At 24.3% G+C, this 15,288-nt stretch overlaps 1 protein-coding gene across 1 annotated transcript; it reads left to right on the forward strand.

Annotated features, from left to right (window-relative positions):
- Positions 1–4,713: 4,713 nt before the first annotated feature.
- Positions 4,714–8,544, forward strand: LOC145832358 (UDP-GlcNAc:betaGal beta-1,3-N-acetylglucosaminyltransferase 7-like). Its single transcript, XM_082939676.1, has 3 exons — positions 4,714–4,717; positions 6,284–7,150; positions 8,039–8,544. Exons 1-3 carry the CDS (start codon positions 4,714–4,716, stop codon positions 8,542–8,544), a joined length of 1,377 nt encoding a protein of 458 aa, XP_082795802.1.
- Positions 8,545–15,288: the final 6,744 nt, after the last annotated feature.

Consider the following 15,288-nt stretch of genomic DNA (forward strand, 5'->3'; position numbering starts at 1 on the left):
TTTCTAAGCTTTTTAGTTTTTTACAATGATATCTTAATCATCAAAATATTTTTCAAAGAGTCTAAAAGGAATTTAATAGATTCATTAATTAACGCTTCAGATTTTTTTAAATACATTTTTATACTAATAAAAAGAACTAACTTAGTTTAAAAAAAAATTGAGTTTAATTTTCAAGAAGTTTTAAAAAAAACCTTACAAGCCTCTGTTCTGTTTTACATAATTCGCTAATTAATACAAAACCATATTTGTTGTAGTAGTTCACATAACATATATTCAAAAACTGCACAATTTTTTTTTCGAACAGATAATTCTAACTTTTGTTAAAAGTTAATTAAAACCACTACGATGATGAAAGTTAGCTTTTATGATATTTAACTCATATGATTGGTTTTAACTGTTTAGTTTAACTAAATCTAATCTTTACTAAAATTACGTTATGTACAGTACTTTTTAAATAATATTTTAAAGGATAAAATAAAGATGTAAAAAATCAGCTAAATAAGCTAAAGAAAGATTTTAATTTTTTTAGCAGTTAATCAAAATTTTAATTTCAAACTCGCACAGTTTCATTTATTGCAATGAGTTTTATTCTAGCTTTTGCGTTTTAAGCTCGTTTTTAATGATAAATCAAGTAGATTATTTGAAAAATAACAAGGTTAATTTTTGCCAAGTTTATTTATCAAAGCGCTCAGAAAAACCCTTAAACTTTTCCTGTTAGTACCGAAAATATTATTCCTTACCTAACACCCTGTACATTATCTTATCATAGATTTTTGCCATTAGCAATAGCTCTTAGTCAAATTTTTATTGCTAACACTTACCACCGGATACATAACCACTATCATAAACATATTATACATGCGATTTGAAATAAATCAGTTAGAAAAATACCAAAGAGTTAATATAGAAAACATACAATTAAAAAAGAACGAGTTTTAAATGAGGTAGTTAAAAGTGATACTCCATGGACAATTTAGTTCTATAACATATGTGGAGCATTTTAGTTATTGGTTATTTGTTGAAGCTTATTCTTACTTTTTTATTAATTTATCACTACTCTCGCGACTATGCCTGCCTGACGAGTCCTAACTAGGACGAAACCAGACGTAGGTTGTCTCGGATGCTGTTGTTGTTGTTGTTGTTGTTGTTGATTGTGTGGTAAGGTTCAATATCTATTATAGTTACTTTATTATAGAATGTTTTCATTTTTGGCATTACTTATTTATAGCTTTTAAGTTTACATATATTATACCAAAATTTCAAATTTAAGAAGGCAAATTAAAAATTTAAAAATTGTATAGTACTGGTTTTAAAATATGTATTCCAAAATTAACAAACTAGTACAAAGGTATAAAGATCAATTACAAAAAAATTGTTACAAAAAAAAACAAATTTTAATTTAAAATTAATATTAAAACGCTTTAAATAAGAGAAAATTACTTAGAGTTTTAATAAACTGTTTTTTTCTTTTGTAGTTTTTAAAGGAATGTATTAAAATTTCGCTAGTTAATGATTCACTAGAAAAACTTGTATAATGATTAAACTGTTTTTAAACCAAAACATGATTATTGATTAGTACTTATTGATTAGTTTTTTAGTTTATTTTAAAAGTTATGACAAAAATAAAAAATCAATCTTACTCAAACCAACACAACAATGAAAGTATGTTGTAGTTACTAGATGTTTTTATCACTTTGATATTACGTTTACTTTTTGATATTTACTTGGAGGTTAGTCAAGTTTTTAATTAATTTAAATGTGAAAAATTATTTTAAATATGTTAACTTAATATTAAATTCTAGTTGCTAAACAGAATATTTGTGATTGCAAGTAGTAGGATTTTTATTTTATTCTTTCAATAAAATACTTATTTTGAACCAAGATTAGTCAAAATGACTATTAAAAAGTTGTATTTTATAGATTAGAAAAAAATCTATTTTAATATTCTAGTGTTCAAACTAAAATAGATTTATTATTCCATATAATTTTAAAATATTTTGTAAATAAAACTTGTTTCAATTCCTTTAAAACCTGCTGTTTATTGATTTTATTATAAATTTCTAGAAAATAAAAATTATCAACAACTTCCTTTATTTGATAAAAGCAAGGTTCAAATCAGCTTATCGACAATATTTGCACTACTTAAATGATTGTAAAGTATGAAAGCTTTTGTTTTGATTTTATGTTTTTAACACTTTATTTTTAGCTCGACATGTTAGATTTATACAGTTCTGTTTTATTTCATTTTTTATGTCAGAAAACTTGCTGTTATTCAAAATAGTTCACTCATTTATCTAAGTTTTCTGTACAGAGTGTTTTATTTTCTAGATATAAAAACTTTGAACAAATTTTACTTGATAGATTTGAAATAGCTGCAAACATTACAGATTTGATTTAGATATATCAAAAATAGTAAAACATACTTTTTTTTATATAATAACATTTTTAAAGTAGTTCATATCAAATTATTTATTTATTTTTGAAAATTTGTTAGAAATTGTTATTTGTATAAATCTTTTAGTTAATGTAAGATATACAAGAACCTTACAAATAAAGTTTTTAGTTTAAAAAAAATAAAGATAAGTTGTTTATTTTCACTTTATTTTGATAAAAACAGGATTGAAAATATAAACTATAAAGTTTTGTATAAATAGCTAATGAAAGCCCAAAATATATTCAGATATTTTAAGAACTACAATATTTATCACTATTTTACGACAAAAGTTTTAATGCAAGTAATTAAATAAAAAATATTTTTAAACGAAAGTCATTTTTCAAATTTCTTTTATAATGATATTTTAGTAGAATTTTTACAATAGTTGCTGTTTTGATCATTAAAAACTTGGTTTTCCATAAAAAGTTAACTTTGCTTTCCAATTTCGTTTTCACAGAAAAACGAGGCTTGGGATTTAAACAAATTAAGTTTACATCGATTTCATTGAATATTTTCAAGTCGTTTTCAATGAGAAATTTTTATCGTCGAATGTGATAAACACTGAAGTTTTGTAAAAAATAGTTTGTGAACTTGAGCTAAGCCTTGTCTTTATAAATGTTTGTTTTAATTCTAATAATTTTTTTGTAACTGAGAAATTAACTAATTTCATTGATTAACTAACATAAACATTGTTAAACATTGTTTTATAAAATAGTTCGTGAGTTAACAAATTTGTAGCACAGATTTCTATGTAAAAACTTGATTTTTGTAAATTTAAGAGTTTTTTAAACTTTCTCTTACAGAAAAAAACTTTATAACTTAGTCAGAGTATAATTTGGAGCTAATAAAACAATGAAAATCATTGAGAACTTTTTACTAAATGAATATTTAGACTTTTTAATTATATAACACCACTGTAAACACTATTAGTTTTTGTTTCAAAAACGTTGATAGGCTCTAAATCTTTATAAATATTTTATCTAAGACATAAAAGTGTTATAAGTAATTCAATTAGCAAGTTTTAAGTCGCAAATTTTTTAGGGTTTTTTTTTTAAGGTAATCAATTTAATATTGGTACATTACATTGATAAGGATTTAAAATTATGAATTGAAAATCTTCGTTCAAAAATAAACAAAAAACAATTTTAAAATAAGCAGTTTTTCTTTATTAATTCTAAGTTGTAAATAACGTTATGCAAATCAAAAACCTTTTTACATTTATAAATTTTTACAATTTTGAACATTCCTTTAGTATAAGAAGTTAGCATAAAATATTTGTTTTTATGATAGAAACAATTAACTACTAAGAAATACATAAATAAAACTTTGTTGAAAAAAATATAAGATAGAAATAAAACTGTTAAATGCTAAAGTTTGTAATTATTTAAAAAATTTTAATTGAATGCTAAATTTAGAATAAAGTGCCATAAAAAAAAGTTTGGTGACTAAGCTTGAAGAAAGATTTTATTCTTACTTAAAAGTTTATTTGTGTTACACTTATTTTATTTTAACATAAACAACTAACTTAAACATTTTTAGAAACTTTTTTTTTCAAACTCTTTCTAACGTTAAACATAAAGTAGTCAAGTTTAAGTATGTATACATTAAGTTAGTGTATTTAAAAACACATTAACAACTTTGTTTGAATGATTTTGTAGAAGATAATACTAAAAAAACCAGACAAACAAAACATATTTACATGCTTTTATGAACACTAGAAGAGTATTTGATAAATGACCAAAACTTTTTCATCATCGATTAGCATTTACATCAACCAACCTTGCACCTTAAACTCTCTAATTAGATTCATATTGATTGTCATTAGCAAAAATAATTATACTGAAAATATTTCAAGTATAAAAGCAGTATTAGCTACACGAAAATGAGTTTAGATAACAGATCCTTTCTAAACTAAGTAAATTATTTTTGTCATCGTAAACCTTACCTAATAAATTTTTCAACAGCTATAAACATCAACCACTTAAACTTGTTTTATAATACTAAATAAAAAATGTAGAAACTTTTGCAAATGTAGAAGTTTTTATGCTTTAGCGGCATTTCTAAATTAAATTTGTTTGTTACTATACTTTGAATCAAAATCAAACACAGTTTTTTTTTTGTTATTTTATTGTCGAATAAACTCTTCTATTAAAAAATTTAAAAAAACATAGTTGTCCTATTATGCTGTTTTTCTATGTAGAAGTGTTTGTTACAAAAGCTTATTAAACAACACAAGTCAAAAATATTGAATAAAAATTATGTTTATTAACTATAAGGAAATGCGTTAGTATTTGTTTAGTAGGCGTGTGAATCACTTATCATTTTTCTCATTTGTTTAGGCCAAGGCTGATGTAAATATTCATTCAAGTTCAGCAGTCTTTATTTAAAAAAATTTTAACAAAAAAAATTAATAGTATTTTAGGTTTTATTTTTGTTTTGAGTTTAGTTTAACAACCTACTAGTAAAAAAGTGTCTTTGTGGTTTGATTTCTTTAAGTTTTAGTTAAATTAAATTATTAATAATTAGTCAACTAAAATTAGTCATTAAAATTATAAACAGAAAGTAGAGCTTTTACATCGCAACTAAAAAGTTTAACAAATACTAGTTTATGGACAACCTTGATATTAATAAAAAAGGTAAAAAGCTCACATTATAATTGTTTTTTAGGTTTATTTAAAACTAAACTTCAATAGACTTTACATTTTAATTAATTAAAGTTAAGATTTTTTAAATTTAATTTTGATTTAATCTGTGTAACACTACATATTTAAAAGTAAGTATATACTAAATAAAATTCATGACAACAGTCTGTTTATTTTCTACATTCCTTTTTTAGAATTGTTTTTAAACTATTTTGTTTCTAATTTCTAGCAGAACAATTAAAAGTTTGCTCATAAAACAGACAGGTATCTTATTTTAGATTTTAATTTAAAGTATAAAACAATTGTGTTGGTTTTCTCAGTCATCAAACTGATAGATATTAACTGAAAAAAATTTAAATACATTTATTTTTAAAACAACAAATTTAGTTTAATCTAAGTTAAGCAAAAAAAAAACATTTCTTTAAAAGGAGTATTACAACAACTTATAAAAAATCATTATTAAGCATTTTTTAATATTCTCATTCTTAAATAATAAATAATAAGATAATCTAATAAACTATAAAATATTAAAGATTTATAAAAATTGCAGTTTGAAAATATCATTTTCAAAATAATGTAACAACTGTATTGTTATACAACTTTAATATTTTACCTTAAATCGTTATGTACAGTTTTATTTTATATAAAGAGTTTGTGCGTTGATTAAATTAGTAGTTTAGTTAAATAACACTACCTTATCTACAAGTTAACTAACGTGTAAAAACTTAACACTTTTAGGTTATAAGATAAAAAATTGGTATGGTTAATTCTTGAAATATTTTAAAACCATATATTTTTATACAGGAAAACTATTAGGAGTCAAAAAATGGGCTATCATACTTTTTATATTTGGGTTTTTAGTTGTGTTATCTCAGTACTCTACAGACGGTGGTAATCAAATCACAAACAAATACCAATTATTCAAACTCAACAATAACAAAGGTATACAATTGATAGTTTTTACTAAATAATTTTGTTGTTGCACTTAAAGCTTTCTTACTTTTTTATAATTTTTAAACTATGCTTTTTAAATATAATAAAACTTATTTTTTTCAATAAAATAGTTTATCTTGGAAGATAACAGATAAAGAACTTTTTTTTGGTATACACGTTTTTCAAAGAAAGGTATGAAGAAAACCAAATATTATTTATTTTATAGATGAAAGCTATAATAAACAACTTTTAATTAGCGCAAAAAAAATTTCAGAAGAAAGTGAAGATGTTAATAGTAAAGAATCACCAACAAATCGTTTAAGCCCTCAAGTTCTTACGGTTGCTAAGAAAATACCAGTAAAAGTAGTTGAAAACTATATTAATCTATCAGACATTGCTCAAAAACTCAACTCTAAAAAAACGACTGAAACAGAAAGTACTAAAAATGCAGTCACTAAAGAAAAAAATCATACAGTCAGCCTTAAGATGTCTTCTGCTGTAAACACCACAACTAGTAATACAAAAGTAAATGTAAGTATAAACAACGACTACTTTACAACAGCTGCTTTTAATGCTGCTACAACAAAATCAATTTTCGCTAAAACAACTAAAATTCCTCAAAACCATTTCCCGTTCGTCAAAGGCATGTACAACATGAGCAGGTTTCTAAAGTTGCCTCCGCCAGTTCCTATAAGAAGCTCATCGAAGGAGCCACTGCTAAACTATCCACAAAAAAGAGACTACCCGCAACTTCTAAAACTTCCCAACAAGTGCGGAAGAGGACACAAAATTCCGGTTGATTTTGAAAAACTTGATAACTTTGACTATGACTCGGAAATTTTCTTGCTGATGGCTGTTAAATCTTCTTGTTCCTCTAGAAACCGCAGAGACGCTGTACGGCAAACTTGGGGAAACGAAACCTGGGTCAAGCAAAATTTGAACGTTAATTTAAAGCTGGTATTTTTGCTAGGCAGTTGCACGAGTGAAAGCTTAAGCAAGAATCTGAAAAAAGAATACGAAGATTGGATGGATATTTTGCAATGGGACTTCCATGATAGCTTTGGAAATTTGACGTTGAAAGAAGTTCTTTTTTTGCAATGGTTTACGAAAACATGCCAAAATGTCCCTTATGTTTTCAAAGGTGAGAACTTTGAGGATAGATGTTGTTAACTTTATACAAGTTCTTCAAAAATATTATTATTAAAACAACAAATTTTTTTTTAATTTACAGAAAAATTAACTAGATTAGTTTCTTAAAATTTCATAATCAGATCGCTGTTTTTATACAGTTGTAGTACATAGTATTAACAGGTTAATATATAAATGTACTTTATTCATAAACTAGTATAAAAATTCGTTATAAAAAGGTTTATTTCTTAAAATATATTAATAAACTGGTTTTAAAAATAGAATTTAAAGTATTTATTATTTTAGTTTATTTTAATTTTTTCATTAATTAACCACGTGTTTATGTAGTTATTTTATATGTTATTATTAAAAACAATATAAGCTGTTTGTTTTAAAACAAGTTTCTGTTTTTATTTAATATTAGTTAAGCCGAATACAGCCTTTACGTATAAAAACTTTAAAAGCTGTAAGAAGTAAAAATCTGATTTTTAAAAAGTAATTAAGCAAAAAAAGTGTTTACTTAAATTTTATCTTTTTTTTTTATGGAGCTGAATTGTGAAATGAAAACCACACGATCTGCTTACAGCTATGATTTAATGTTTTTAAAAAAGTTATTTTATATTTCTTTTTAAATTTCTTAGTATAAGTTTTAGAAAATTAGTAAACAAAAATAATTCATGTTATTCATTTATATAGCTAGACAATAGAGAAACTAACATTTTAAAGTTTAAGTTGACACTAAGTATACCAAAAAACCTTATTAATTGTTAAAACTTTAAAAAACTAGATTTAGCAACTATATCTAAACTTTACGTAAGTGTGAGAAAAAACAATACTAAAAAATACAACTTAAATTAAGTATCTGAAAATAGAAGTTATGTAAAATTTTTTACTCTTTTAGGTGATGATGATGTGTTTGTGAACACAAAAAACATTGTCGAGTATCTACGAAAAGAACTGTCACCGGAAAAAAGAAAAGACTTGTTTGTCGGGTCAGTTTTAGTCGGCAGCCTACGCATCTTAGACCCAACGTGGAAGTACTACGTTTCCTACAACCTGTTCCCTGAAAAATATTACCCTCCTTACGTGTCAGGGGGCGGATTTCTCCTGAGCTCTGACGTCATAGTTAGGATCTTCACCGCCAGCTTGCGGATGAGAATGTTTCCGATCGACGACGCTTTTGTGGGCACCTTATTAAAAAGCTGCGGGATTAAGCCGAATAACGATCCGCGGTTCAAAAGCTGGGGGATCTCCCCACCACCGGTGGGGCCTTGCAGGCTCTCTAAAGTGTTCACCTTCCACAAGTCACTGCCGACAACGCTTGTGAGACAGTGGAAGGATGTGTTGAGGTTAGACAGGTCGAAATGCGATCCCAACTACAACGTGATGGCGAGCCAGACAAGATAGTGGACATTGTTAAAGAACCAGGCTTGGTAAAAAGCACAGTATTTTATGCTAAAAAACACTGGCAGTTGGATTTAAGTTGACTGAAATGATAATTTAATTTCTACTGTAGGGGATTGTTAAAACTAAACACAGTGCTTTTTACAAATTTTAAGAAGAACTAACGTTTACATTTTTTAACATACTAAAAATTACATAGCTCTTAGTCAATAAAAGTTTTAGTAGTTTTGATTAGTAAAAGTGCAATTTTAGTTTTTATATTTATTTTAAATTTTACTGCCAATAGCTTATTGATGCTTCTAAAGCAAACTCTTGTTTTAAGAAAAACTTTATATACTAGTCTTATAATTTTTATAGTTTTATAAGTTTCATATTTAAGAAAAAAAGTATTTTATTTTTAACTTTGTAAGATATTTATAGTTTATTTTCTTAAGCTTGCAATTTTATGTCAAGTACTTGGACATTCAAAAACAATAATGCTGTTATCTTTAACATCTTAGTTATTGTTAGTTTTAGCTATTAATATAAGTTAAATTTTTCATAATTTTAAAAGGTGTATTGTATTCAAAAAAAATTGTAAGAATAAAATGGTGATTGCACAAAACATTGGTGGTAACTTTTTAGTTGCAAAATTTAGCAAGATTTACATAATACTCTATTGACCATTAAAAGAGTGCCATTTTTTTGTTCTTTTCAATGCAATTTTTGCTATTTATAAATTTGTTTTACAAAAAAAATTATCATTTCTGTATAAGTTTGCATGGAAAACTTAATTGTTTTTATTTTTTTGTAAATTTTATAGACTTTCATAATAACCGTAGATAAAGAGAAAAAATATTTAGTTAGAAGTACTTAATGCTTTATCGTATTTTTTGTTTATGTAGCTTTAAATATCAATTAAAAAATTTGAAAATTTAAGAAGATAACTATTAAATTTTTAAATTGAGTTTTTAAACTCTGTATATTTTTGATTTATAATTCGAGTTTAAAGCCGTTTATTAATATAAAAATCATCAATTTATTTTAGTATTCCAAAAGCTTTATTTTTATTTTCTATGAAAACAACAAATATTGTTAATTGAATTTATAAAGGCTACAAATTAAAATTTAGTCTAAACTGTTTATACATTTTATTTAATAATTTTTTTTAATAAAATATCGTGCTAAGTATTTTCAAGTTTCTAGCATTTGATAGTTAGACGCTTAGTGCAATACAATGTATAGTCTTACTCTATTACATAGTTTGTTTTTATTTTGTCATGAATAAGTTGTTGTCATTAGTATTTAATATTTTACAGTGCAACTTTTAGTATTTTAGTTTTTGAAACTAAATTAATAACTATTTACTTGTAAATAACAACATTGTTTTTATAATGTAAAAGCTATTGATAAATTTATTAAGTTTGTTTTTAAAATAGTTACTATAGCTTTAAATTCATATTTTATATTGCATAAATATACCACGTTTACAAAAATGAGACATTTAGGCTGTTTTATGCTTCTACTTAATTTATTTATTTTAAGGATGTTATATGTTATAAGAATTGTATGTTATAAGTGTTGACTTTAACTTTTTTGGATAAAACTTGTTTAAAAAACATTTTTAATTCGTGAATGTCACGTTCACTTAATGACGTGTTAAAAAACTTTTGAAAATAAAAATAACAATAAACAATGTTGTTGCTTTTACTAAGTGTTAATGTTGAAATAGGTTAATACTGTTCGGTACTTAAAGCTACTTGTTGCTTTTGTGGCCGTGAGAATTAGTCCTAGAATTTCAAAGCTTCTTTTCATATCAAGAATAAACAATTTTCTCAATATTTAAAATTTCTTACAACAAGATTTGTCTATACTTTGTTTGCACTCTTTTTGTTGACTTAAGTTTAACGTGACATTTAAGTTATTTTGAAAAATGTCCTTATTGTTTAAATTCACGACCCTAATTTAATTAGACTTTAAATAACTAAATTTAGATTTTATGAGGTGCTATATTCTAAAAATTAACCAAAAATTTTGATTAGAAAGAATTAGCTCATTATAAAAGTTATTTTTACTTTTTAATAGCTTTATGTTTGTTGGTAAAACTTTGCAGCTTTGGTGACTAAATAGTATTTTGTACTCAGTAGTACATTGCAACATTTCTATACGTGTAAATACAAATATGTAAGTAAAATTTTAAATACATTTACTCATAATCTTTATTTTAAATGTCATTTCAATGCATTGACTTCAGCAGGTTTTATCTATTTAACAGTACGGTAAATATGTATCTCAATATCTACAAAAATAATAAATACACTTATTACGTATAACATTACAGTTATCTTTTCTAAAGTCCACATTTAATCTTAACGTTTATTGAAGTTTATGTTTTAAAATATATAAACATTTTCTTTTAAAAACTTTTAAAAACTAAAATACAGTTGTTATATAGCACATTTGTAATAACTATTATACCTTATTTTTTACTTACTCAAAACGACAAAATTAATTTTTTTTAAGGTGAAAAACATGAGTTTCAACTCTCTAACCTTTGGAACAATAAACGTTTTCTGGTTAAAAATTAATATGTTACGTCATGTGTAATTCTACCTGCCCATTTTTTTTAAAGTATCAAAAAATACTATCTTTAAGCGATTAAACAGTTAGTTAAAAAAAATAGATTCAATAAAATTATAAAAACCAAAAAAAAATCAATTTAAAGTAGGAAGTTGTAATTTTAATAATCGAATATTATATTTTAACTTCATAGGACGAAGTAAAAATTGTTTATATAAGTTTTAACGAACTTATTATAGCTTATAGATTATTGAACAATGAAAAAATACGCTCAAATTATTTGGTACTTTGACCTGGTGCACGAAAAAAACTTTTCGGTTATCGAGTCCTCAGACCATGGATGCCTTTTCACGTCTTTTCAAGGACAATAATACTAGAGATAACAACATTTATAATTGCCTACTTTACACTATAAACAAAGTTTAAAACTTTTTGCAAAAATGTATGTTTTTTAAGTTTAGGTTGTTTTCAGATGAAAGTATTAAAAACTTTTATTTTTATAATATTAGGTCTTTAGCTAATTCATACTGAACTAAAACTTTTAAATCTTCTGAACTATTTCTAACTCATCAAAATTAAATAAAATAATAAAACGTTAATTTGTATTTCAGTCACTAACAGTGAAACAGAAATTTGTGATTTAATATTCTAAACCTAGTTATGTTCAAAAATATTTTGTTAATACATATGTTTATTCTAAAACTAAAAACTATTGAAAAAGATAAACATAAAAACTAAACAATTTTGACCAATTCTTTTGTTTATTGTCAATGCTTATAAAGACTAAAATATATATAAAACTGCGTCAAAATAATTACTTTTAGTAAATAAAAACTTTCATTTAAAATTTCAATAAAATTATTTTTTAATGACCACCAAATTATATAGTCATGAGACTTCATTTTTGATTAAGGTACTTCTCAATTTTTTCTGAAATTTATAAAAAAAAAGTGTACTTTCTTGTCCTGGACAAGTCCTTAAAGGTATCCGTAGTGTGCGACCCGATAACTAAAAAGTTCTTCGTCCACCAAGTGCTAGGACCAAATATTTTGAGTGTCTTTTTTCATCGTTCAATAAACTTTAACTGTATTAACTTTTTATTTAGGTTCATAGAATTTTTTATAAATTATTATAACTTTTTGTTAAACTGATTATAACTTACAATCGATCAAAATAATCGTTTAAAGTGTTTTATTTTTTTTAAATAACATTATCGAACTACAAAGTGCTATTAGTTTATAATGAAAAAAATAATTTTATATAAGCAATGCCTATTTTCAAAAAAATATACAAATCAAAAACACTCGCTAAAATAAATAATAATAATAAATTATTCAAAACTTAAAGAATTTAAAAAAAAGTATCAGCTTATGTTTAAAAAGTTATCTATATATTTATTATAACTAAGAGTAAATTTAATAAAAACATAAAATTCTTTAGTTCAACAGCTAGAAGTTTGTTGAATATTATCAAAAGAAGTGGTATTAAATTGCTCTTTTATTTACTGTTAAAGCTTTCATAAAATTATTTATACTAATTTAAGTATTAATTATTACTGAGTAGCGGACATTTATTTCCTAGTTCACTTTAATTATTTATAGAAGCAAATAAAACGCAAGAGGTCTGAAACAGTAGACACTAAAGCTCTAAGTATGAAGCTGAAACAGTTCTCAGTCAAGTTGTTTTCTATGTTACCAAAAAAAAAATTAAATCAAAATTATGAAACTATTTTCATAGAACTTTCTTTTTAAGTTTCCTTGTTTACCAACTCTATGTTAACTATTTTGAATTTTTTATAACTTTAAGAAAATGTACATAATGATTTGAGTTTGAAACATAGTGATTTTAAAACTAGAATTGATTTTAGATCATACAAGTAAGTTTATGTTTAGCAATTTCCAGTGTGTGCTATTTTTTTTTAATTTTGGTTAATTATCATAGCAAAAAATTTACTTTAAAGAATCTATTCACAAAACAATATTTAGCCCTGTAAGAATTTTCAGTTCTTTTGAACTTTTATTCAAAAAGAAATACTTAAACGAACAAAAACCAATTGATTATTAAATAATTAAAAACATTCTATATTACCTACAAAACACAATTTATTACTTTATTAGTTACATATATGAACTGTTTTCAGTGTTAGTAGTTGCTTAACGATGGATTTTTTGACTTTAATTATTTTTATGGTTTCTTTTTGCAAACTATATTAAACAATAGTAAAAAGTAAAAAAATTAATCTTTTTTAGATATAATATTTCTATTTATCAAATAAACGTTGAAAACATCGTTTTAGAAAATAAATTAAGTATACAATTTTCACACTCCCATTATATATAAGTTTTTATTTTTAAACTTTACTAAGAAAAAATTATAAATTTACTTTTTCAGAGCTCTGTTTATGATAACAACTTTTCCAACAGTGCCCTTAACATGTCAGTTTTCAGTTAATGCATAACATGTATTTGTCTTATGAAGTTTTTGTAGTATTATTCGCAACTTTTTGGCTGTCGTCAGCAAAACTGAGTCAGCGTCGATAGTTCTTGATGGTTGTATGATCAATCTAACAGTTATTATATTTATTGTAGTTACTTTTGTTTTCTGAACCACTTTAAATTGGTAGGTTTCTTTATTAAAGAAAATATAAACTGTTTAGATAAACTGTTTAGAAAGGTTTTTGGCTGTTTTTAATTCAGTTTTTGATTTTTTTTCTGAAAAGGATAAGGTACTGACAGACAATCTTGTTAAAAAAATTAGTTAATGCTTATATATCAGACTTATATGGTAAGTCCAACCATCTGAACAAAACTTTACAAGGTAAAAACTTGACCCTTTTGAAAGTCATAAGTAAGATAACCAGTTTCAGAAACTAACTTAAACTGTATTGAAAAAATTCAAAAATAATCAGTTTTACAATTTGCAAGTTTAGAAAACTTAAAACTTCAAATAAGTGAAGGTGAAGTAGAAGTGTTTACATCTCATCTGGAACAGCTTAAAGGTGATATTGATATACGGTTTAATAACAATTTTAAACTAAATGTCCCGAAGTGGATTATGGATCCCTTCGAAGCAGATCTTTTTGAAGTAAACGTTGACTAACAGGAAACCTTCTCAGACTTACAAACTGACCTTGAACTTAAAGTAAATTATTCCAAAGAACGATATGAAATTTTTTGGACTCAACAAAAACTAAGGCAAAAGTATCCCATCATTTTGTAGGAAGTTAGATTTTTGTTTATAGCTTTTCCTTCTAGCTATGTTTTGAGAAAGCTTTCAGTTCAATTATCAACATCTTGAGCAAAAGATCTAATCTAGATATTTGTAGAGGAGGTGACTTGAGGCTTTATTTGACTGATTTAGAGCCACATTTAGAAAAATTTGCAAGCAGTCAAGAAGCTCATCCTTCACATTAGATTAGACTTCAGTAGCATACTTTTTTTCTGCAAATTTTTCTATTTTATTTGATTTTTTAAATATTTCTTATTTAACCAGATTTGTATTGTAATTAAGTAGTCTTTTTATAGTTAAAATTTTATTACGTTATTTATTCTACAACAGTTTTGCTTAATGCCTAATGAATATTAATTACGGTAAACTTCCTCTTAAGTTCGCACTTTTTACAAAAAAAAATGCAAATTTATATTTTTTTAAATTTAACTTAAATAAAGTCTATTACTAAGTAAGTATTAATAAAACAACGATTTTTATAATATTTAATAGCTTATACAGGTCTATTGTTTTTAATGAATGCTTATTTTATATGTTAGTTGGTTTTATGTTTGTTCATAACATTGTTGCATTATAAAATGTTTAAATTTACAGTTTAAAAAAAAATGTCATGATTTCTTCAGTTCTCACTTTTTGGTTTTGTTCAAAGTAAGAACTCAAGCGGAAGTCTACTGTATTTATTAAGTTCTTTATATTTTAAAGTTAATAATAGTTTTGTTTTGACCTGGTTAATTTTGTAGTTTATATTTGTAGTTTTACATCACATAAAAAGTTTTTATAGGATAGTGATTAAAATATTTGTTTGAAAGGTATTTATTTGACAGATTTTTATTATTACATACTTGTTTAATGTGTATAAATTAAAAAATCTTAATAATCTTTAAAGTTATTGTTTCAAAAGATTATTTTGTCTTTAAAAGAGTATCTATATTTGAAATGACTTCAAATTTTCACTTAAGG

This window comes from Thalia democratica, chromosome 3 (genome assembly GCF_965202585.1).
Source record: "Thalia democratica chromosome 3, ktThaDemo2.hap1.1, whole genome shotgun sequence".
Lineage (NCBI taxonomy): Eukaryota > Metazoa > Chordata > Thaliacea > Salpida > Salpidae > Thalia > Thalia democratica.